The following is a 21815-nucleotide window of genomic DNA, read 5'->3' on the forward strand; positions in this document are numbered from 1 at the left end:
TTCGAAACGCCACCAAAACCTGCGAGAACGTCTCTCTGGTTCTCTTGTATGGTTCGCCAGGTTTGCTGTCTCTTCAATGACTAAATTGCGCCACTGTTGCGTGCGTTTCTGATGATATTTTATATTACGAATTTCGGCTATGGCGAACTATTTTACTATTTTTTACTTGTTTGCTATAACGAGGTTTCACTATAACTGGTTGCGGCTCAAAATTAGTTCCTTGCTGTATTATTTCTTGTTTTCTTTTTCCTAGCTTCAGGAAGACAGCCAGCATTCTTTCCCCAATACCATTTGTTGGGCGAGTTATGGATCATTCTTTCCCCAGTCTGTTCATCAACATACCATCATGTTTAGGGATTTTCCTTTCTTATTTTTCGCTCCTCCTGCTTTACTGTTGTCTTCTTTTTTGAGTGAATGCTACCACAAAGGCAAGCTCCTGTTCTCAGGCAAATGAGCGCCATCTTTACAGAAAGCGCCCTTTCTGCAGAGGCCAGAGAGAAGCCATTGTTTGGCTTTAGCATGCAAACTCTGAGGCGGTGCGTTATGTGTTTTGTTAATATGCTTTACATGGCATATACCGTCCTGCATGCTATTTGTGTTCTTCATTAGTGTCTTTGTTTGTGTGTTCTGCTCATGTGCTGCTTTGTTTTATGTCCTTATTTCCACTGTCTGAAACCTGTTTATGTCTAGCATGCTAGAAGTATCCAGCCATCCATTGTCATAAGTACTAGTAAATAAGATTATTTATAGCCAACAGACGGTTGGGGGCATCAGTATTAGATATCCAAGGCACCTGTTTGGAAAGAACAAATTCAGTTTCTAGGTTGGCACAACTCACCTTAAGTTATGGGGTTTTAAAATTGCAGGGACGAATATATATGTATATTGTCCGCTCATTTGCACCTGACAGTAAGGCCGTCACCCCACCCCGTGATCGCAAGCGCCACAGCATACATGCCAACCGCGGCGGCCTGCGCCTTGAGAACAAAGGAATACGACAATGTGCTGACACAAGTGACAGAAACAATAAACACTGGCTAGCGACAAACGAGATGTTCCTCAGAAGGCTACGTATAGAGTCAAGGATGTCAGACTCACCAGTCCAATTATGGGCAAATGTTCGCACGAGTCAGGACTGGGTGACACCGACGAACCGATGCCAGATGGAGGGAGCTCACAAGATTCATTCCCGCAAGGCGACATTCTGCCGACAAAACGAGGTGCCGCATGCACGCGTCCGTGTGCTTCGTTACCTGAACTAAATAGTCCAGATCAGCTTTCTCCTGTGTCGGCGTGGTGCTTTCACCATAAGCGGCACTCACTACACAAGCACAGGAGCCCTCTATTGCAAGCTAGCATAGCTAAACAAGTAGGATGAGGGTGCTGCTAGGGGGTTGTGCGGGGAATCTCGACTGCAGGGGACGAGCGCCTGGCAAGTTTCCACAAAGCTCACCCTTGTGCATACTTTGTGTTGTCATGGTGCAGGAAAAAGGCCAGCTGTGTGGGGACACGCAGAAACAGGTCAGGAATCAGCTGGTGCGCTTCCTGGACGAGAGCCAACTTGGAGAGTTTGAGTTCCGGCTGCTGCTGCTGCGGCCTTTCCTTAACGAGGCACAGCAAGCAGGCTCACCCCTGGCAGGTCTGCTGTTTAACCTGTGGCACTTCTATGGCCAGTACCTGCCTTCTGTCCATGCTCGCATTCAGGCAGATAGGGAGCCTATCGAGAAGAAGCTCAAGGTGGGTTTACATGAATTTCCAAGCCACATCACAACAAGATGGGGCCCTGACGTTAGGTCACTCTTTCCGGAAGCTGCCCATTTTTTTTAGCTATAGCATGACTATGCCTGTTCAGCTTGAACTACCGTACATACTTATGTAAAGGCCACAATTTTTTTTTTTTTCCCCAGTTTTGATGAGGTGCAGCTCTTACACAGGACCAGTATTTTTCCATGAATTTTTTACAACTACAGTGGAGGCCCGATTATGTGTCCCTGTTTTACGCGGTGATGCAAAATTTTATGACTAATTAGCACAGCCCCAACTTCGTAGCTTCGTGTCACGGTCACTTGGGCAATTCGGCCACAACAGCAGGCTTAACACGCTATGTGCATGGGCAGGAATCATTAAATTTTAAGCATTAGCTCACCTCCAATCGTCGCACTGGAGTACTTTAAACCGAAACTCGCTGCAGCTGCCACACTTGTATCACCCATTGCGAACGTAAAACTTGCGGCCCGCTGCGCAGTTCGTTTCTTCGCTGTAGAGAATCACAGCCATCTTAAATGTAGCCATGAACAAGCGCCGGTCGCCTACCGGACCCGGAGCAGAAATGATGAATGACGAAGCACTACATTAAAAACTTGTGAAGCATGGCCAGCAGGAGTCAAATGCGTCAGAGCCAAAGCGAAACTATGCGTCAGCGGCGTCGGCTCTTCTGTCGGCTACCAACACTCCCCGGCACCGCTGCAGTTCCGAGTGGGGGTGCTGCCGCGATTGGAACAGCGGCCCTTCCGTCAACATCGATGCTCCCTTGAGCGCCGAGTGCGTGGTTGAAAGTAAACAAACAAAAAAATTGCACGACGCCTATTAAGATTAGAATGCGAACGTGTTATCGAGCCGCTGCCGCTTATCAGCAGAGGCAATCTGCGGCCACGTCTGGGGAGTGGGCTGGTGCCGGTTTGCTGCTTATCGACAGACACCATCGGCCGCCTTGCGCGGGATAAGGATGCCGGTTCTGCAGCTGCTCAAGGCCAGCACCAAGAGCGATGCGACGGAACCACGCAGCAAAAACGCAACCACACTGTAGCATGCCTGATATCTTGTTTGTCTCGCCTTTATTTATGGTGCAATGCTTTGGTGTTGATGTTAAGTCGACCACCCCACTTCAGATTTTCAAATTTTGAAAAATAGGTCCATTTACAATTGTGTAAATACGGTACGCAGGGATGGGATTAGGAAGAACTAATATTAAAGAGCACACTCTAGACATACAGCTTTCTTTTTTTTACTAGCTAGGGAAGCAGGGAAGGAGTGGTTGTTGACTTGTGTTTTGAGTCTTCTTTTTTTTTTTTTTGCCAGTGTGTGCTGCAAGTTGAGGGCTCACCTTATACCTTGCAGTGTATGGTAACTTTAGTGGCTGCAGTGGCTTTTCTCTTTTCTTTCTTTCTTTCTTTCTTTCTTTCTTCCTTTCTTTGGCCACTGTTGCACAAGGCACTGCACTCGCAAGTTACTCACGAGATCTAGTGAGAAACACACTGTGTATCGTCCTTTCTTGTCCTCTGGCCTTGTGCCGTTGCGCTGTTTCACTGGAAATCATGTCAGACCAACGTGCTCATCAGTTATTGTTGTACACATATTCATTTGCTCATTGTTGCACTTTGGTGCTGGTGTAAGCATGCATTTCACTCTGTTCCACTCTTCTGCACAGGAATTTGTGAAGATTATTCGTTGGAAGGACATCAGCTTCTGGGCCATCAAGCAAGCTATAGAGAAGTCCCACAGAGTGCTCACCTCTCATGTTCGAGATTTCCAGGTGTGTTCGCAGTTAAACTGCTCTACAGTTTTCTTTGCTAGTAGCGTATCTGCTTCATTTTGAGTATAGAGTTCAAGTGCACAGAAAGCATGTAGTCAAATACATTTTAGGCTATTAGTGTGTTTGCAGATACACATTGCTGCATGAAAGAAGCACTGGGAAGTTTTATTTGGCTGTTTTATTATTTGTCTGTACATGTGCATCTAAATTTTGATCTCACAAAGTGAGCAAGCTTTATATTTTCTTTTGTTCCGAGATGGTTTCACTTGTCTTGTTTCTTTACTTTTATTATTAGTTCCTTCTTAGAGAACCCATTTGGAAACTTGCATTAAACTTAAGATGACGCTCTCTCAGCACTTCCTTCTGAATACTCTTGCTCCTCAATTTTTTTTTTTTAAGACTAAGCTCGTTCCTCATGTGAAAGAGGTTCTTCATTTCTACAAACTGTTGTTCGAGAATTTTCTATTTTTCTCATTTTTATTAGCAGCGTTGAGAGGTGTACTGCAGTTCTTAAGCTGGTGGACATGGCAGTAACGATTCTTGTTTTCATTTTTTTCTTTTCCTTTGGATGCAGCGGGTGCTTGAGCAAGATGCTAACTGTGCATTTGGCAAAGTAACCAAGGAGACAGAAACTGAACAGCCCAGCTCCCTGTGCCTGAAAGTCAAGCCGAGCCAGTTTCTGGGCCCTGTGCCAGAACGTCGGGTACGTATGCAGTTGCTTTTTTCTTTTTCCTTATCAATTTTGCCATCAGGGTCGCTTGCAACCAGTATTTCTGGTTTGCTTTTGTCTCGCATTCTCTTCATTTTTTTTTTTCCAAAGTTTCTAATTCATGTTAAATATAAATTAGTTGCAATATAATGAGTTTAGTAAAATTAGGAGCCCATTATGTTACACTGAAGTCTTGCCGCGTTTTAAAGGGCCCTTTACAGGTTCTCTCATGAATGGAAGTTTACCACTATCCCTCAAGAGAAAAGTATACAGCAGCTGTAGCTTACCAATACTCTTCTATGAGGGCAGAAACTTGGAGGCTAATGAAAAGGGTTCAGCTTAAGTGGAGGACAACGCAGTGAGCTATGAAATGAAAAATGATAGGTGTAACGTTAAGCGACCGGAAGCAGGCACATTTTAGAGCACTTTTTAATTAGATATAACATTGCTAAGCTTTAAAAGGCTGGCTGCAGAGTGCCTTGTGACTTGTGACAGAGGCGTGACAGAGGCGTGCATGAAATGCAGCTGGTTGAATGGCTTGCATGGTTAGCCTGTCATTCTTGGCAGGCACATGGTTTTCCTTTATTTAACTTTTCTACCATGCGCAAGAAGAGCTAGCAACATTTGTGACACACTTTTCTCAAATTGTTTTGCACCTAACACATTTTATGCTATCAGTGATTTTGGCCTTGCTTCACTGACTGCAGCGTTTGATAAAATGAATACTATGTCCTTAAAAAGGAAACTGATAGGTGTTTCTTTCAATGTCAGATTCTATTTTTGTTTCATTGCAACTGCAGTTTTTAATATCGGATTTAAAACTTGCTTGTACTTAGTTATTATTCTATTCCATCCAGTGGAATTTTATTTGCTTTGAGATTTCATTGTTAGCGTCTGCCTTGTCATTATAAGTGTTTTGAAGATTTACAATGTCACAAGTGTCCATCCTTTATGTCCTTCCTTTTAGGATGAGCAGCACCGCTATGCTTGGAGGATGCGGCAGCTTCTGAACCGAGTGATGCGAAACATGGAGTTAGTCGGCTTGACACAAGAACTGGATGACCTGGCTGCTGAAGTGGCAGCCAGTGTGCAGGCGTTTGAGCAAGAGGATGCCATTCTGGTAAGTAAACATTATATGCAACTCTTTAAGGAGTATCCTTGGTAACCAATGGCAACATATAATTTCTCCTTTTCTGCAGGGGTCATGGCTTTCTCTAAGTCAACCCTTGCTAGTTCAGAAATCTAGATAATTTGAACTGCCAATAGGGTCCCGGCCAATGTCCACGAAAGTAAATGGTAAAATGCTTGTTTATTCAACTGAAGCTGGGCTCTCACTGGTTAGTATTTTGGATGCATTCCCAACCTGTAAGCTATGTTGGGATAAGAACTGCACAGCGAGTGATCATCCAAGTATTCCGCATCATCTCTTAGAGCTACTGATGTACTGTCAGCAACAAGTATTCCGCATCATCTCTTAGAGGTACTGATGTACTGTCAGCAACAAATGAAGTGGGAACAAGGCATTTGAAGCCCAAACAGTAAAATGAATAAATCTTAGCTCTGTGAAGCTCAATACTAGCGGAGGCTAATTTCACTTCGAAGGCTTAAGGAATCTCCTGTAGAAGTGTTTAGCAACATCGCTTGTATGCCCTCCACATGGGCTATATATATATAATATGTTTCTGTTTTTATGTTGGCATTTCAGTCTTATTGTTTGCATTTCGTTGCTGATAGTACCTCTGACATGTATGCATTGGCAGATGTGAAGGCGATCGGAGGGTCCTTACACTGGAAAATTGTGCGGCTGCATAGTTTCAGTTTCTCTGTTCTGAGTTTCGTTCCAGTCTGTGGCGATGGCAGCCCGGCTGCGCATTGGCCAGCCAGTTGAATAGTTTTTCGCAGTTTTGTGTGCTGTTTGACGTGCCGCTGCTGTTTTATTTTCTCACCAGAAAGTGACTTGCTTTTCCAGTGCTAATGCATTTCTCTCGCTTCCAACCACATGGTTCTTTTTGTGCGCTCCAGCTGCGCACTTGACACATGCTCTTTGCAGTTTGGGCATTGGAGCCTCTTCACATGCGATGACGCTGCTTGTGAGGAGCACTGCTCCCGCGTCACACTGTGAAGGAAGCCATACATGCCCATTTTGGAACAGTTCTGTGTTGACATTCTCTACAGTGTGCACACAGTAAAGCATGTGACATAAAACTGTGAAAAATCATAGCTGCCATGCAGTGTTCACCTCAGAAGCGGATCACCACTGCCCAGGTTTTCTACAAATAAATTTACTAAAATGTGAACGGTTTCTGGCAGTTTTGTGGGGACTGTTTGTTAAGGGTTGATGCAGCTTTCCAGTCACGAAAAACTTGAAAAAATTTGAATTTTAGAACACAGGATTGTGTATCTGTCTGGTCTTTCTAGTTATATCCCAAAACATTTTCCACAAAAAAGGCCCGGAAGTGACTTCAGAAAGTGTTTTTTGTGAGGGTAGGTAGCAAAAAGCTGGCTGACATCTCTGTGAAAATGCTAGTTTTCTCAAAAGTTTTCTTTGGCCTAACTGCTTTGCTTGCAAAAAGTATAGCATAACAATGGCTTCATGGATTTTCATGCTGTTTATTGTATTGTGTTCCTTGGTAAATGATAAACTCTTTATGCAATGGACGTTCTTGTATTTCTTAATTACTTTCTCATTTTTTCATTTTGTCACTAATTTGGCATGACGGCAATGAGTGCATTTATGCAAGCATGGATATAATGTTCTGTGTAGGAAAAAACCCAGGTTGATAAAAACATGTAAAGAATGTCACAGCAGGAATCATTTCTTTTGCTGAAATTTAAGTGCAACTAGGCTCCTACCATTCTTCGCTGTCTCTCCAGGCTTTCTGCATTCTCGGCGTGTTAATGAAGCTCTCAAAAATTTATATTGTCAAAACTGCTAAAGATATATGAGTGAAAATTTGTATTTTTTTCCCATTAGCCCACTGCGCATTAAGCATACTGCCAAATTTCACCACTCTGCTCCAAAAAAAAAAAAAAAATATCATCTCCAGAACTCACGTCCTCCCTTAATATGGACCTTCAGAAAATCCAGATATTTTTTCTGGTTTCATCAGGTCCGAATTAACACCGTTTCACTGCATGTGCTTGATCATTATATGCACTGCCTTTGTATAGTTGCATTTCTTTATCGTATTTACTTGAATCTAAGCCAGCCTCAGTATAAGCTGAACACGAAAAATAGAAGTGGTTGAATGTGCAGCAGCACGCGAAGCACCAAAAGCAGCAAGTGATACCGAGCCTTCTATCGGATAGAAGTTGTTCACTGTAGAGAGAAACCGTTCCTTCTCATGAACATTTGAGCCCACCCACGTGATGCTTTGAAGTTTCCCCGATGGTATTCCGATCTGCCGAGCAAAATCTCTACCTTCCAACAGGCTGCTCAATTAGAGTCTGCCACCTTTTCCTCCAGTTCAACGTGACGGCCATAGTGAGCCCCACGGAAGCCTTTGCAGTCAGGCACACATTTAAATAGCACCTTCCATTACACCCACCAACCACGGACAGTTGTCTCATTCACACCCAGTTGTCTGGCTGCCTCAGAATTTCCGAGCTATTCAGCTATGAGGATTGCTTTCCTCTTAAAATGAGCATCATGCTGAGCACGTGTTGCCATCTTGTGGATTGCAACAAGCAGTAACGTTCGGAACAAGCGCACCGTGAACAATGCCACATGTGAAGAACACGATGAAACAGGCAAGAGGTCTCAGCAAACACGAAAATGACGGTTTGACTTTGGATGGATTGTGGTTTGGCTTCCGTGATACTCACCTTGCCAACGTAACATCGCAAAACTGCAGAAACCGAAACTTAGTTGCGATTGCTTCGAAAAGGCTGCACCACTGCACTCCTGTTGGGCAGTGGAATCGCGGTATTCGTTTATACTGCAAGGGTATGCTCTAGAGACAAAAACCTTGAAAAAAACTCTCATTACATTTGAGTAAATACGGTAAAGTTTTAATAGGATGAGGGTGATCTTCTCTGGTGAAGTAATTGATGCAGGCTGCTGCATGTCCCTGCTGATGGAGAAGTTATAAAGTAACTGGAATGGTGATACAGCATTGTGATTTGCGAGAAAAATGATGAAATCCGACTATTAACACTCGGTATATGCTGTGCTTCATAGCAGAAATGCCAGCAGGTAGCAAGGTTTGAAGTACAAGAATAGAATCCTTTGGTTGGTTTCCTTGTCACTTACACGCTGTGGCCTGAACGTCATCAGGATTTAACTTTTGGCCCATAAGGATTGAGTTGATCCAAAAATTGAAAAACAGACAGTGGCAGATATGCGGTGCCAGAATAGTGTTGCATCTTGTACTTCCCAAAGAATCACTGTGGTCTCATTTCTTATAAGGACTGGCATTTCATTGAGGACAAACACCTTTTGTTTGACCAGGATACTTTGTGCACGAGAAGTGTCCTGAAGGTACTTGATGACAATTTTAAAACCTTTCACTTGATCATACTTATGGAGTAGCAGCACATAGTTTTGTGTGCAAACCACAAAGAATCAATCAGTGATCTCGGTGAATGCTTGAATCACTGCACTCTGAGTTGTTTGTCTTCAGTGAAGCACTCATTTGAGCCTTCATGTTGGACGTGCTATACAGAGTAGCTTCCTCAGCTTCAGGCAGGGAACTGCCTAACACAACGTCACTAGCTGGCTGCAGATGCACCTTCTGTAAAATTTTCATATCAGTGCATTTTTTGTAAACATATAAAACCTTTTTGGTTACGTTTTCACTACCCGGTGTACAAAGTGTACACATCAAAGGCAGAAATATAAAAAAGGCCACTTTCTTTTTCTTTTTGATTGTGCCAAGTTTATCGCTTTTATGCATGAACAATATTAAATTCACTTTTCTAGCTAGGAAAAAGAGAGTGCTTTGATGCATCTTGTGTTCTGATCATATTGTTTCTGCTTTTTTCCGTATCTCAAGGGTTGCCCCCGGCACCACCCCTTTCTTGAATGTGCATGTTGATCGTATAAAAGTTCACACCTGCAGACATTTGTTTTGTGTGCAAGATTCTTCAGTGTCGCAAGGAACTGCCTTTGTGCTTTAGAAATAAACCGGAGTTCCCACCTGACTTCACTAATTGTAGCCTTCCTTTTGAAGTCGTTGAATCTCTGAGCAAACAACTCTGCTTGAATAAAATGTAGCTCAAAAGAGACGAGCACGGGAGGAAGACATCACAAACACGATTACTACTAACAACTGGCTTTATTTCCGTAACAGTTATCAGTATATGTCACCAACTAGCCTATCAACAAGTTTTATTGAACTCTGCTTGCCTGTGCAGGCCAAGGCAGGGTGCGGCCAGACGGAGCCGGAAGCAGAGCGTGAGAAGCGAAAGAAGCAAGTGCGCCTGGCTCAGCAGCGCAAACGCAAGGCTTTGGCTGACCTGCTAAAGACTTTGGCCCGCATGGGTGAGCTTAAGTAGAGGAGAGACAGTTGATGGAGCCAGCAACTATGTTTTGCATGCAGTGTGTTGGAGAGCAGCGCGGCAGTCCTTTTAATGTGACTGCTCTTATATATGGAAAAGCATTGTATGTACTTCCTCATTTGAGTGTCTTATTTCTTCATCAGACCCTTTGTCATTTAATTTCAACAATGTGCACTGCTGCGTGTGCAGGTCTGTCCCACCGCAAGGGCCAGCTGTTTGGACCAACGGCACATAGCATGCTTGAAGCACCAGCACTCGAGCTTTTACCAGCGGTGAAACGAAGCTTGCCTTCAGCTGCTCTTGATGCCATGAGCCAGAACTGGACTGGTTGCCACCGATACTACTATCGCTGCGTTGCCAGTGTTGCTACGCTAGCTGCCAGTTGCCCCAGCAAGGTGTGTTCAATTTGTACTTATGGCAGTATCTGGCACTGGTTGTGTTCCTTCTGTGTGCAGTGAAAGCTTGTTAATACTAATTTTCGGATAATTCAAACTGTATGACTTGGACCATCCATGCTCCATTGAAGTCAGAGCATAAAGCGGCCCATTGATTTGAATGTGAATCAATTCTGCCACTGATCATTTGAGCTACACATCATCGCACCACCTTTTTGCGCATTAACGCCAATATTTCCAGGGATTTCTGTCAATTTAAAGCACAAAATGTGCAAAGTTTCACGCCATAACGGCAGATTTCTCTTTCAAATAGTCTGTAGCCAAACTGCGCTGGGGTGAACAGCTGAGGACACGCCTAGAACCACATGTTCATAATTCTCTCGATTGCTTCACTTAGTTGCATGTTCCGAAACAAAATCGTGCAGAAGTAGTGTTTCCGTCTAGATGGTGCTGTCTGGATATAGGTGATGATACGATGTGATGACATCTTGCTGGCTCAGAGTTGCTATGTTGCGTTAGTCGAGGACAAACTTCACAGTAGATTAACTGTTCATTTATGAGAGATAAAGAAGCAAACCAGAGGGAAACTGATTTACAAAAAAGGAACCTGACAAAATCAGCCCCTGATGACCACGTCACCAAATCCTAGTGCTTCCACCATCAGGGTGGTCATGGCCAATTAGCTGACTTCGATCTCATGGATTAGAATTCACCCAGTTAATGACTGTGGAAAAAAAAATGCGTCCTCAGATTTACTAAGTTATTATCAACCATCATCAGTCATCATCACTAGCAAGTTATATCGCCGTTATCAACAGCAAAAGGTACTGTAAAAACCAGAATATAGGTCAAACTTTTTTTTAAAAAAAACCATGGCAAAAAGTAGACCCCCGTCTTATATACCGGTGATTAGCGGAAAAACTACGGGAGTCTTGCAACAATGGGCAATGAAAGTCAACAGTTTCCATCACCATCGCCATCAGCAGCAGCGCAGCGTGGCGACGTTGTGGCACCTCCATTTTGCATTTCCGTTGTTGCAAAGTTATTTTGGTTGAAGGCTCCTTTTCCACATTTTGCTTCAAAATGAGCGGAACCCGACGGCACTTCACCGTCGCCTTCAAGAAAAACGCGACTAGGTACGCGGAAGCTCACGGCAACCTGGCGGCACAGCGCAAATTTGGAGTATCTGAAAAGAGCATTCGGTACTGGCGGAGGCAGAAAGAAGCTGCGTATTACAACTTGCAGCAACCAGAAGAAAACATCATTCAGTGGGAGGACCGCAGCATATCCAGAATTGGAAGGAAAGGTTGCGGAGTTCATCTGGGAGCTGCGTGCAAGATCGCTGCCTGTGACTGCCGAATGTATCCGCGTGAAAGCGGTAGAGATCACGTCACGGAGCAGCGAAAGAAGCGAGAGTAATCGCATGTGTACACATGCACGTCCCTCGTTTGTTTTCGCCGCTCCGTGCCGTGATGATAATGTGCTGACAAACACGCTGGTTGATGGGCACGCGATACTGTTAAAAAATTGGCCGGGTGTACATATGAGCAGCATTTAAATTAGAATAAATACTGTCACCATTGTGCAACCTGTTGAGTCACATTTGTTTTAAAATAAAGATGACTTTCGGTACTTTTTCCATTGAAAAAGATTTTTTTCATTTTTAGAATTGGTTAGTTGGGAGGTCGACCTATATTCCGGTCCGACCTATAGTCCGGTTTTTTCGGTACTTTTCCTATGCATATAACTTGACGATGATGAAGTTGACACTGACTTCGTGTTTCCCGACCCCTAATGGAGATCAGTGCTGTATTTTCAACAGCTATAGCTGTAACTGCATAAGTAATAGTGCGGTACCACAGCTCGGCTGCTAGAGCTTCGCTGTTTCGTACATTTGCTCATTGAATATTCGCATAAGTATTGTTTGTAAAAATATTCCATTCGTGTTCGATTTGTTTCTCTCAGTGATTGATTTGTATTTGATTCAGTGAAAAGGCTGCACTATTCATATTTGATTAGGTTTGGAAAAAGTACCATTGGCACATCCGTACCTCTTATTATTATTATTAGTCGACATTTTGCATAATTTATTTGTGGGACCAGTTTTTCAGAAGCTCTGTGTGCTTCGTGAAAAATAGGAAAATTAGGTCCTCGTAAAGCTAAAGTTGTTTATAGTAACGTCTTGAACGTGGGCAGTAAAGATTGCCACAATAGCCTATGAATGAACAGCCACTCATTCTGAAAGCAAGTGTAGAAACGTTTGAATGTGAAATATGGTGGGCCCTTGAAGGACAAGTGACCAGGAGATTCCTTGAACCGAGTGCCCTCCCTTAAGCAGCAAAATAGCATAGTTCAGTCCTAGCACCCACAGCCCTGGGCAGCTTATTACTGCACTTCTGCAGGGTCTGTTAACGTGCTGGGCTAAACTACCAAAGAGGAGTCAGAAGAACAAAGGCCACCTTTCTCCCTTGCACGCAACCATCTGCTAGGGTTTTTCAGAGATGCCGTCTTGCCACCTAAGTACCTTCAGAATCATCAGATGCAGCAGCAGAATCTCTCATCCCTGCTGCTATCAGCATTTTTGTGCATAGCAGCACAAAAATGTGCAATGTTTTTCGCGCCTTGGTTGTGTGCTGTCAACGAAAGAATTTCTTGTTTCCCACTTTGCATCGTTTATTTTTGTGGCGTGGATTGCGGGGGGAATGCGGCTTGGCTGCAGCTTGAAAAAGTCATCTTGATTTTTGTGAAAGCATTATTAATTTAGAGTACCTAGGTCAGAGAATAGTGGAAAGCTACCGCAGCGATGGTCTAGTGGTTTGAGCATCTGCCTTTCATGTGGGGGGTGCAGGGTTTGATTCTCAGTGCCGCCGGATACCCACCGGTGATGCAGTGGGTACAACTTCATGTGGCCTGGTGCTCGGCTTATTCAGGGTGAAATGCTTGGGAAATAGGTCTTTGACCCCACCTTGAGTAAATTAAAATACCTTGCGCAATGGCGTCATTGGCCGGAAATGCCCTTGCGCCATAAAAAAATAATCATCATCAACAGAATTGTGGAAAACTGTGATGTGCTTGTTTCATCACAAGTCTAAGTTTCTCGGAAGATGAGCTGAAAAATATTAACTTATTTTGTGCAACGAACTCCAATCCACTATTTGAACATTCTCTGGAACCCCTTTGTCTTTTTAGAGTACAAAATGCACAGAATTCTAGTAACAGCAAATACTGTATCTCTTCCAAACTGTTCATTGCAGCACTGTGCTTGGGGAAGGCAAATGGGAGGGTCGAACCGCCATGGCATTGACAAGAACAGTGTCTGCACCCTGGAAGCAGGGCAGGCCCATCGAGGCACCCTGGTAGCTGCTAGCGTGATCACACAGTCAAAGTGGTTTTTTTTTTTTTGGTTTTTTTCCTGTTCTTATTCTCTGCATTCATGAACGTCTATGAGCAGATTTGTTTTTGTTTTTCTTAGCTTTTCAACACTTTTGTTGAGTGCATCCAAACATGTGTGCTAGTGTAACAGGAAGTCCCTTGCCCATTTTCGTCACCAGGAATTTGACCCACAAGTTATGGAAAGGTGCAGTGGCTTCGTTGGTCACCTGGCTACTCTAGCTGTGGAAGACCGCAACCGTTCCCACAAGGCCGTCTGCAATCTGGAGAAGCTCCAGTGAGTAGATCAGATCAAAATGGCCACCACTTTTCAGAGTGCAGCTCTGAGGTGCCCGTTCCTGGCTTGCGCGTCATCGTCATTGTCACCGGCAGAGCCATAGCAAAGTGAAGAACATCGCAAAGGATGAAAGTAGGGTGATAATAGAGAGCTTTAGTTTCACGCATGTAGAGGGTTCAAGTACGCAAACGTGAGAAGTCTACGTAGCCTGCACGCAGGTCGTTTGAAACCCTTATAGTTACACGTACGCGACACACGCTGTGCGTTACTCCTAGCGCCATCTACTAAGAAACACATACACTGGTTGCAGCCTAAATCGTCCAAGACAACTCTTCAAGCCAAGCCATTCGGTCTGTCCTCGTGTTTGGCGGTTTGGCTATGTTTGGCTGGTTTGGGGCTCTCTCAGTTCGAGATCTCGCGAGACCGTTGCTATGACGACGACCAGCGTTACTTAGTCAGGCTTAACAGCTGAAAAATCGCCCTTCTGTTTGAAAAACAAAAGCTATTTGTCGCTTGAAAGCTTATGCTAGGGTAAGAATGGGCAAATCGAAGGCGAATACAACAGTTCAGAACACTGTATCGCGCCGAGGGATTAGCGACGAAGCTGTTATCACTGTGAAGCGGCGGGCAGGGCGCCGCCATGTTTCTCAACGCTACGTACGCAAGCAACACAAAGACCGCAACGTAAAAATCCGAATCTCACGTACGTACGTGAGACTCGCGCATACCCTTTGCGTTCTGCGAATGCGCACTGGTCACCCGTAAGAGCTCTACATATGTGAAGCCTCTACGTACGTGAAACTAAAACTCTCTAATCTCAGAGCAAGAATGAAAATGCGGAGGACAGGGTAGCGGTGGAAAAGAGAAAGGCGGAAGTGTGAGGTGGAAAGTGGAGGAGGAGGTAACAGTGTGTGGGGGGGGTGGGGGGGGGGTCGCACTCATTTCACACTGGCTGTTGTGTAATGACTTACAGGTGGCACACATTGGAAGCTTTGCGAAAAACGACACGCTGCCTTGACCAAGTGAGGAAATTCTGCGTGCAAAGATTTTGAGCCCTTTAATTGTTGCACAGGTGCTTGGCTGATTGTGTTCGAATCGGCGTGACAAAGCTGCTCGTCGCAGCTTCACTCAGCCATAAATCGACAGTCGAGCAATTAAGGAGCACATGCATGAGTGCCTATGGGGCCCGTTTGTGGAGTCCGCACCATTTACCATGGGAACGGGCACGTGCTACTTTGAATGTGTGAGACACGAGGAGCGTGGCCCACTCCAAATGAAGATGCTTCCTTTGTGGCTTCAGCTCTCCTCCTTGAAGCAGTGAGACAAGCACGTGCTGTCAGAGGGAGCAACAAATGCGGGAGAGGATGCCACGATGGGCAAGGGTTGCACCGCACTGCTCTACACCACTGACGAGCGTCTATTCAGTGTGATTAAAGTTTAAAGGCTTTGTACGACAAAGTGGCAGTGCTTTGCATTGCACTCTCAGGGGTATCTTTAGCGTCATCCAGGTTTTCTGCCTCAATATATTGCAAAACCAAGCTGTACTCAAATTTCATGTTAGGGAGTACTGTAATCATCAATCAATTTTTTTCACTGTGTTCTTTCCTGTGTGTTTAGGCACTTAGCCGCTTCTCTGGAAGAATCTTCAAGAAGTGTGCTTCCTCAACAAAGCTTCCTGAATCGCTGGAAGGTGAGTGTTTGAGCAAGTTTAGGCTCATGTCAAGCATAAAGAACTACTGCATCTTCAAAATTTACGGTGCATGCTGGAGGACAATTTTAGGTCTACTTCCTAACGGGAGCGCTACTGTTGAGACCGTGTGGTAGACAGCAGTTAAAGCAAACTTGACTGCTGTTGTATATCATTGGTATGACAGGCAGTCCAAGTGACTGCTCAGTGCAACGCTGCTTTTACTTCATATGATAGAAGCTACAGTTACTGTCAAGTTAAAAATAATATTTGCATTTGTGTTCATGATGTTTGATTTTATGTGTAGTTCCTGCAAATTTAGATTTGTTTCACTACCTTTTGTTCCTTACATTAACCTGCACGAATCTTTGGCTGGCAGGGTAAGCTGTCCTCAGCCATCTTCCAGAGCAGCTGCCAGCTGGAGCAGACACTGACGCTACTCAAGTCGTGGCCACAGCGATCCGAGCCTGCTGAGGACTTGGTCGGGGAAGCCATTACCAAGCTGGAGCCACACCTGACTTTGCTGCAAAGATGCGGGGAGCAGCTGGCACATACAGCCTTCAAAGGTTGGGCTGGGCACCTGAGACTCAAACAAACATGATAGCATGTGTAGTAATAGTTGTTACCTGGGCTGGCTGGCTGGCATTTCTTTGAGCCTACAAGAGGATGGCATAAGAAAAATGTTTAATGTTTTAATCATGCCTGTGTAATGCTCCATCTTCCCACTGAATGTGTGTGAGCTATTGGCATGTTGTTAAACATGCACTGAAGGCAAGCATGATGTCAGGCTTGACTTTAGCAGTTCTAGTCTGCTCAGCAGGGTCAAGCTGCAGCATAGCTATGCTTTCTCTGGCATAGATTGTAGTAATGTGCTGGTAGCTGGTTGTCCCAATGCCTATGTGCATCATGCAAGCACTGTTTATATCAGTGTGCATTGCAGTAACTGTTAGTGTATGGCCATGCTTGTCAACCTCTCAGCAACCTGGTGTACAGAAAATTTTCCGTGGCTTTATTGCTAGGCACAAATAAATGGATAGCCATCATCAATTACATGGTCATCATTTTTTAGAACAGTGAATTAAAAGGAAGCGTATGCCACACGAAAATAGCGCAAATTGTTCAAATTGGGCATCGTACACATTATAACATGCCACTAGTGGATGTGTTTGCACTTAACTTCCTTTGCGTGTGGTGTGCTGTGTGCAGGAAAAAAGTACCAAATTTTCTCATTTTGGGGCTTTAGGAAATGGTATTTTCTTTATTTTAAGAGCTGATATGACATCTTCTCTGTAGCTGCTAACTTGCCCCTGACCGTAATCACCAGACTGCTAATTACCGTATTTACTCAAATGTAGCTTGGTGATGATCATTGTACTATGGTCGCCTTTGCTTATGTGCAGCAGGAAGAAAGGATTCAGTTGTTCAATAATATTGGCATGGTTATGATGTGAGGGGTGAGTTCTGACTACTACTATCAGTTAAAAAACTTCCATTGCTTTTGACCAAATACGGTAAGGTTTTTATTAGTAAATTTTAGGTAATTAGTGGGATAATTAGCATGGTTCCCATCGCTGCTGGTGTTCATCGTGCTTGCATTTGTTTTCAAAAGATTCTCTTCCTTTTCCAACCACTCTATATATAAAAATTTTACAGAAGTTCGCTGAAACACCTGGTACATACAGTGTATGACTGTGAGTTGATCGTTCCAAAGGCTCATCTGAGGTTGTCATCGTCCTCAGTGTGGCGTCCTTTGAAATGTTAGCACTTGCAAGGGGTAAGGGTGCGCTGGCATTTTGCTTCAGCTTGTATGACTTGAAAACTGCACTTAATTCAGTACAAATTCTTTTTCTACTCTTTTCCTTCCAAGAAAAAGGTAATGAAGTTGTCAGAGAGTTTTGTGAAAGGGAATGTGCAAAACTTTGTGCTCATCATTGAAAAGGAGCTAGTATTCATTATTGTGTCACTGTCTCGACATGCAGATGTCCTCGGCCACCCGAGCACAGACCTGCTTGGAGGAATTGTGGACCAACTGGCTGTTCTCGGTCAGCATGCTCGGCAGATTGGCCAGACATTGCACCTGCCGCTAACCAAGAGCCTGCAGGAGCTTGCTGAGCCCCTATTGGCATTGTGCGAGGAGTGGTGTGAGGCAGAGGTTCCAGAACCTGAGCAGCATGACAGTTCTGCTGGGGATGCACTGATCCAAAGGCTCCTGCTTGCAGTACAAGCCCTGCATGCAATGCTTGGTGCACCTCGGAAATCTCCTCCAGAGCAGTCGCTACAGCACCTGAGGGAAAGCCTGTGCCAGGCCTTCGACAAACTTGCCCTGGAGCGTGTAGGGCGCGCTGCAAGCCGTTTGGTTCGAGAACTTGCATGGCATGGCACAAGCACCAATGCCAGCAGGTTGAGGCAAGTGCAGCATTCAGCGTTCTCTCTTCCTTCCCAATGGACAGGTGACTATGTCAGGGCTGCTGCCAAGTCTATCAAGTGATGCCTTAGTTGCTGCATTCATGGGGTAACTGCACTCAGAGGTTGAGGGAGATGCAAGGCAGTGAGGTGGAATTTTGGCTTCTTGTTTGATTACAGTTAAATTTTAGTGTGGAATTGGAAAAAGGTAGAGTAGCTTGAAAATGGAAAGGGAGTATGTTTGCTGTCATTTTTAGGTTGCTTCTAGCTTCTTCAGTGTTATGCAAGAGGCAACTCTAAAAATTTCTGCTGAATTGGGCCACAAGCAGTGCAGTCAAAACTTCTTGTAACGAACACAGATACATTTGAACCTCAATGTAATGAAGTACTCGCCGACCAATTTTTCAGACTTGAAGGAACCCGAAAATGGTCCGAATAATCGAACAGTCCGAAAAATTCGTGAAGTGCAAAAAAAGTCACTTTATTAAGATGAAATCAGCTTAAAAAAGTCACTGATTTTACCTTGCGGAAAATTTCTCTTGCTGTTGACGATTTGCGCCTGTATTTTCGCCAAAGTTGTGCTTTCACTGTACACGCTAGGCAGCAAGGTCACGGTGTTTAGTTGAATACAGTCGAACCCGGATATATCGAATTCGACGGGGATCGGAAAATAGTTCGATATAGCGAAAATTCGATATACAGATATAGGCCAAAAAAGCACTCGCGATCATAAAAAATTGTGGCTTACCAATTGGAACAGCCGCGAATCACATAGCATGTGCACACAATATGAAAGCGCTTTATTTCACGGAAAAAAAATCACTAATTTTGGGCTGCTTTTTCTTCTGGGAAATGAAGTTTAAAACACTAGTTTCAATCTTCTCGAGACTGTCTAGGTGCGAGAGCCCAGTGCCTTCCATTTCGCCGCAACAGCGCCGAATCAGGCTGAACGCTGACGCCAGTTCAGTGGCTGTGCACGGACGCGTTCCTTCAAAAACACAGTTGCCCTCGTTGTCGCTGGAATCACTGTCTTGAACGCCAGCTATTCCGGCCACAATGTCCTCATCAGCGAGGTCGGCTACCGCTTGAACTTTGCTGTCAGCGTTAATGAAGTCATCAACAGTAACTTCGGGCGGGACGGTGCCGGAAAAATTGGACAAGTCGCGGAACGCGTCCTCCAAGCACTCATCGTCATCTGAAGCTTCCGGACATTCATCTCTAGCCACTTCAAGGCCTGCCTTGCCAAAACAGTTGGCTACTGTGGCCTGCTTCACGTCGCCCCAAGCGCCGGTAATCATCTGGATCGCGCCAAGCAGGTCAATCTTGAGATCGGTTCCCATGCGGAGGTTTATGAGGAGCCGTTGAATAAGTCGCTTCCGATAGCCTACCTTGAATGCCTTTATGATACCCTGGTCGAGGGGCTGCAGTCTCGCTGTGGTGTTCGGCGGGAGAAACTTCAATTCGATGTGCTGCAGCTTGCAAGTTGTTTGATGGGCCGAACAGTTGTCTACCAGAAGGCAAACTCGGCGGCCCAACTTGCCCAACTCAGCGTCCCAAGCCTGCAGCCATTCAACAAAAAGTTGACGTGTCATCCAGGCCTTCCTATTACAGCCGTAGCGGACGGGAAGCTGTTTACAGTTCTTGAAGCAGCGCGGTGACTTGCTCTTCCCGATCACGAATGGCCGTAGCTTGCACGAGCCGTCCATGTTGGCTGCAAGCAGCACCGACACACGCACTTTGCTCATTTTACCACCGTGGCATGTGGTTCCACGAAGAGCGAGTGTCTTATTCGGCAACATTTGCCAAAAGAGACCAGTTTCGTCTGCATTAAAGATTTCTGCAGGCGAAAACTTCTCAGTGATCTTCGGCCACTCCTCAGAAAGCCACTGCTGCATCTCCTGGCTGCTGACAGCCCCACTTTCGCCTGAAATGGCCTTTCCTACAATGCCGTGGCGGTTTTTAAACCGTTGCAGCCATCCAGTGCCACCGCAAAAGTTCTCTTCGCCAAGAGCCGTAGCAAACCATTTGGCCTTTTCGATTAAGGTCGGGCCATCCACGGGAATATTTTTCGCTCGGATTTCAAGAAACCACGTGTAGAGTGCCTTCTCCACTTTGTCAAAAGCAGCAGGGCGCACACGACACGCTCCCGAGCGACTTTCCTCACCTGCTTTAAGCTTGATGTCCTGCTTGTTCTTTAACAACGTACTTAAAGTACTCCGCGGAATGCCGAATGCGTCTGCCACGGAGGACTTCTTTTCTCCATTCTCGACACGCCGGATTACTTCAAGCTTTCTTGCAAAGTCCAGATTCTTCCTCTTTTTTATGTCCGCAGATGCCATAGCTCACCAGATGACTGCAATCACACACGGCACGTTGAAACAGAGGTACGCACAACAACACGCACGATGTGCAGATGGAGCAGTCCGAGCGAAGCCTGTTCGAGCGACAGTCAACGGGGCTGCGAAGGAACGACAAAGGGAAAAGAAAGAAGAGAGCGGGGAAAAAGATCGGCCGTCGAAGGCGCTATGTTCGTTTTTTGAGCCCTCTCTGGCTCTCTCGTCTCCCCTGGCCCACGAGCGACCGTGCCGACCCTTCACTCTCTCTCTCTCTCCCTTTTCCCAGGAAGCGTGGCTTGGAAACGTTGCCGCGTCTCCATGCCGCGCGCTCTCTTCGATGAGCTCCAATGCCCTTGCCCAATGCACACGCCGGCGGTAGAGGAGGAGCGAGAGAGCTCGCGCCGGTGGGGCGCAAGAACGAGGGAAAGGCTCTCCGTCTCCGTCGCTAGGCGACGGCCGCGCATGCGCAGAGGAGGAGCCTGCTGACTGACTCTGCGGAAAAGTTTACCTCTCAGGACCGGACACGAATGTCTTTGGGAAAAGCGCACCTTCCAGGGGCGCGGCGCAGCGCGCCGTTCGATATATCGAATGTCCAACGAAAATGGAATTCGATATACTACGCAATTGTCCTATACTTTTACATAGTATTTTCAAGGGGGTAATCTGTGTGTTCGATATAGCCAATAATTCGAAATATGCGGGTTCGATATATCCGGGTTCGACTGTACTTCCCACGCTTCTTTGATGACCCGGCGACACCAACGGGGCCATGTTGTCCACAACCCGAGTGTGCACCACACTGCTCATCAAACACACGCAAAGACAAGGCACTTCTCTTTCAACGCGGTGGAACTGCCGGACGCTATCACAAAATGGCGAATGGATGTAACTTCGTGAAGACGGAGTGCCACTCGGTCGACACGGCTGGAGAAATCCAAGTGACGAAACGGCAAATGACGAACGTATGAGACCCACCTCGGTGGCCCAGTGGTTAGGGAGCTCGGCTACTGATCCGGAGTACCCGGGTTCGAACCAGACCGCGGCTGCTGCATTTCGATGGAGGCGAAACGCAAAGGCACCCGTGGGCTGTGCGATGTCAGTGCAGGTAAAGATCTTTTAATGGTTGAAATTATTCCGGAGCCCTCCACCATGGCACCTCTTTCTCACTCTCTTCTCTCAGTCGCCCCTTATCCCTTCCATTATATGCAAGGTTCAGGTGTCTGCCGAGTCCCAACAACCAATTTTCAACGTGTAAGACAAGTGATAACTGCCCGCAACAACGTTGGCGACAAAAGCAAGTTATAACGGCGATGACAATACGACTGCCACCTCGAAGTAGCAGAGATCGCAGGGACCTCTACTGGCAAAAATGATGTACCGAAAGTATGTCAAGCCAATCCAGCTGCAGAGTAAATCCACCTCAATCCAAGGTGGCGCCTTTTGCACTGGCTATAGTGAACTAAAATACTGGTCTAGTGGCGCGAACGGTAGGGCACGACCGTGCTGTTTGGCATAGACGTCACCAGATGGCGCCACTGCAACTTTTTCTAGTGGTGCCATCGTTGCTGTTTTAGGAGCTTGTGCATG

The 21815-nt window shown here is 45.6% G+C and overlaps 1 protein-coding gene across 1 annotated transcript in view; it reads left to right on the plus strand.

Moving 5' to 3' along the window:
• LOC144098391 (midasin) overlaps positions 1 to 21815 on the plus strand; it is a 215597-nt gene that overhangs the window by 168383 nt on the left and 25399 nt on the right. The window contains exons 57-66 of the mRNA XM_077630990.1: positions 1486 to 1737; positions 3428 to 3532; positions 4107 to 4235; positions 5209 to 5361; positions 9597 to 9723; positions 9930 to 10135; positions 13687 to 13802; positions 15420 to 15492; positions 15869 to 16055; positions 17469 to 17895. Of these exons, the coding sequence (XP_077487116.1) occupies positions 1486 to 1737; positions 3428 to 3532; positions 4107 to 4235; positions 5209 to 5361; positions 9597 to 9723; positions 9930 to 10135; positions 13687 to 13802; positions 15420 to 15492; positions 15869 to 16055; positions 17469 to 17895 (1775 nt within the window). The remainder of the gene's footprint in view (positions 1 to 1485; positions 1738 to 3427; positions 3533 to 4106; positions 4236 to 5208; positions 5362 to 9596; positions 9724 to 9929; positions 10136 to 13686; positions 13803 to 15419; positions 15493 to 15868; positions 16056 to 17468; positions 17896 to 21815) is intronic.

This window comes from Amblyomma americanum, chromosome 7 (genome assembly GCF_052857255.1).
Source record: "Amblyomma americanum isolate KBUSLIRL-KWMA chromosome 7, ASM5285725v1, whole genome shotgun sequence".
NCBI lineage: Eukaryota > Metazoa > Arthropoda > Arachnida > Ixodida > Ixodidae > Amblyomma > Amblyomma americanum.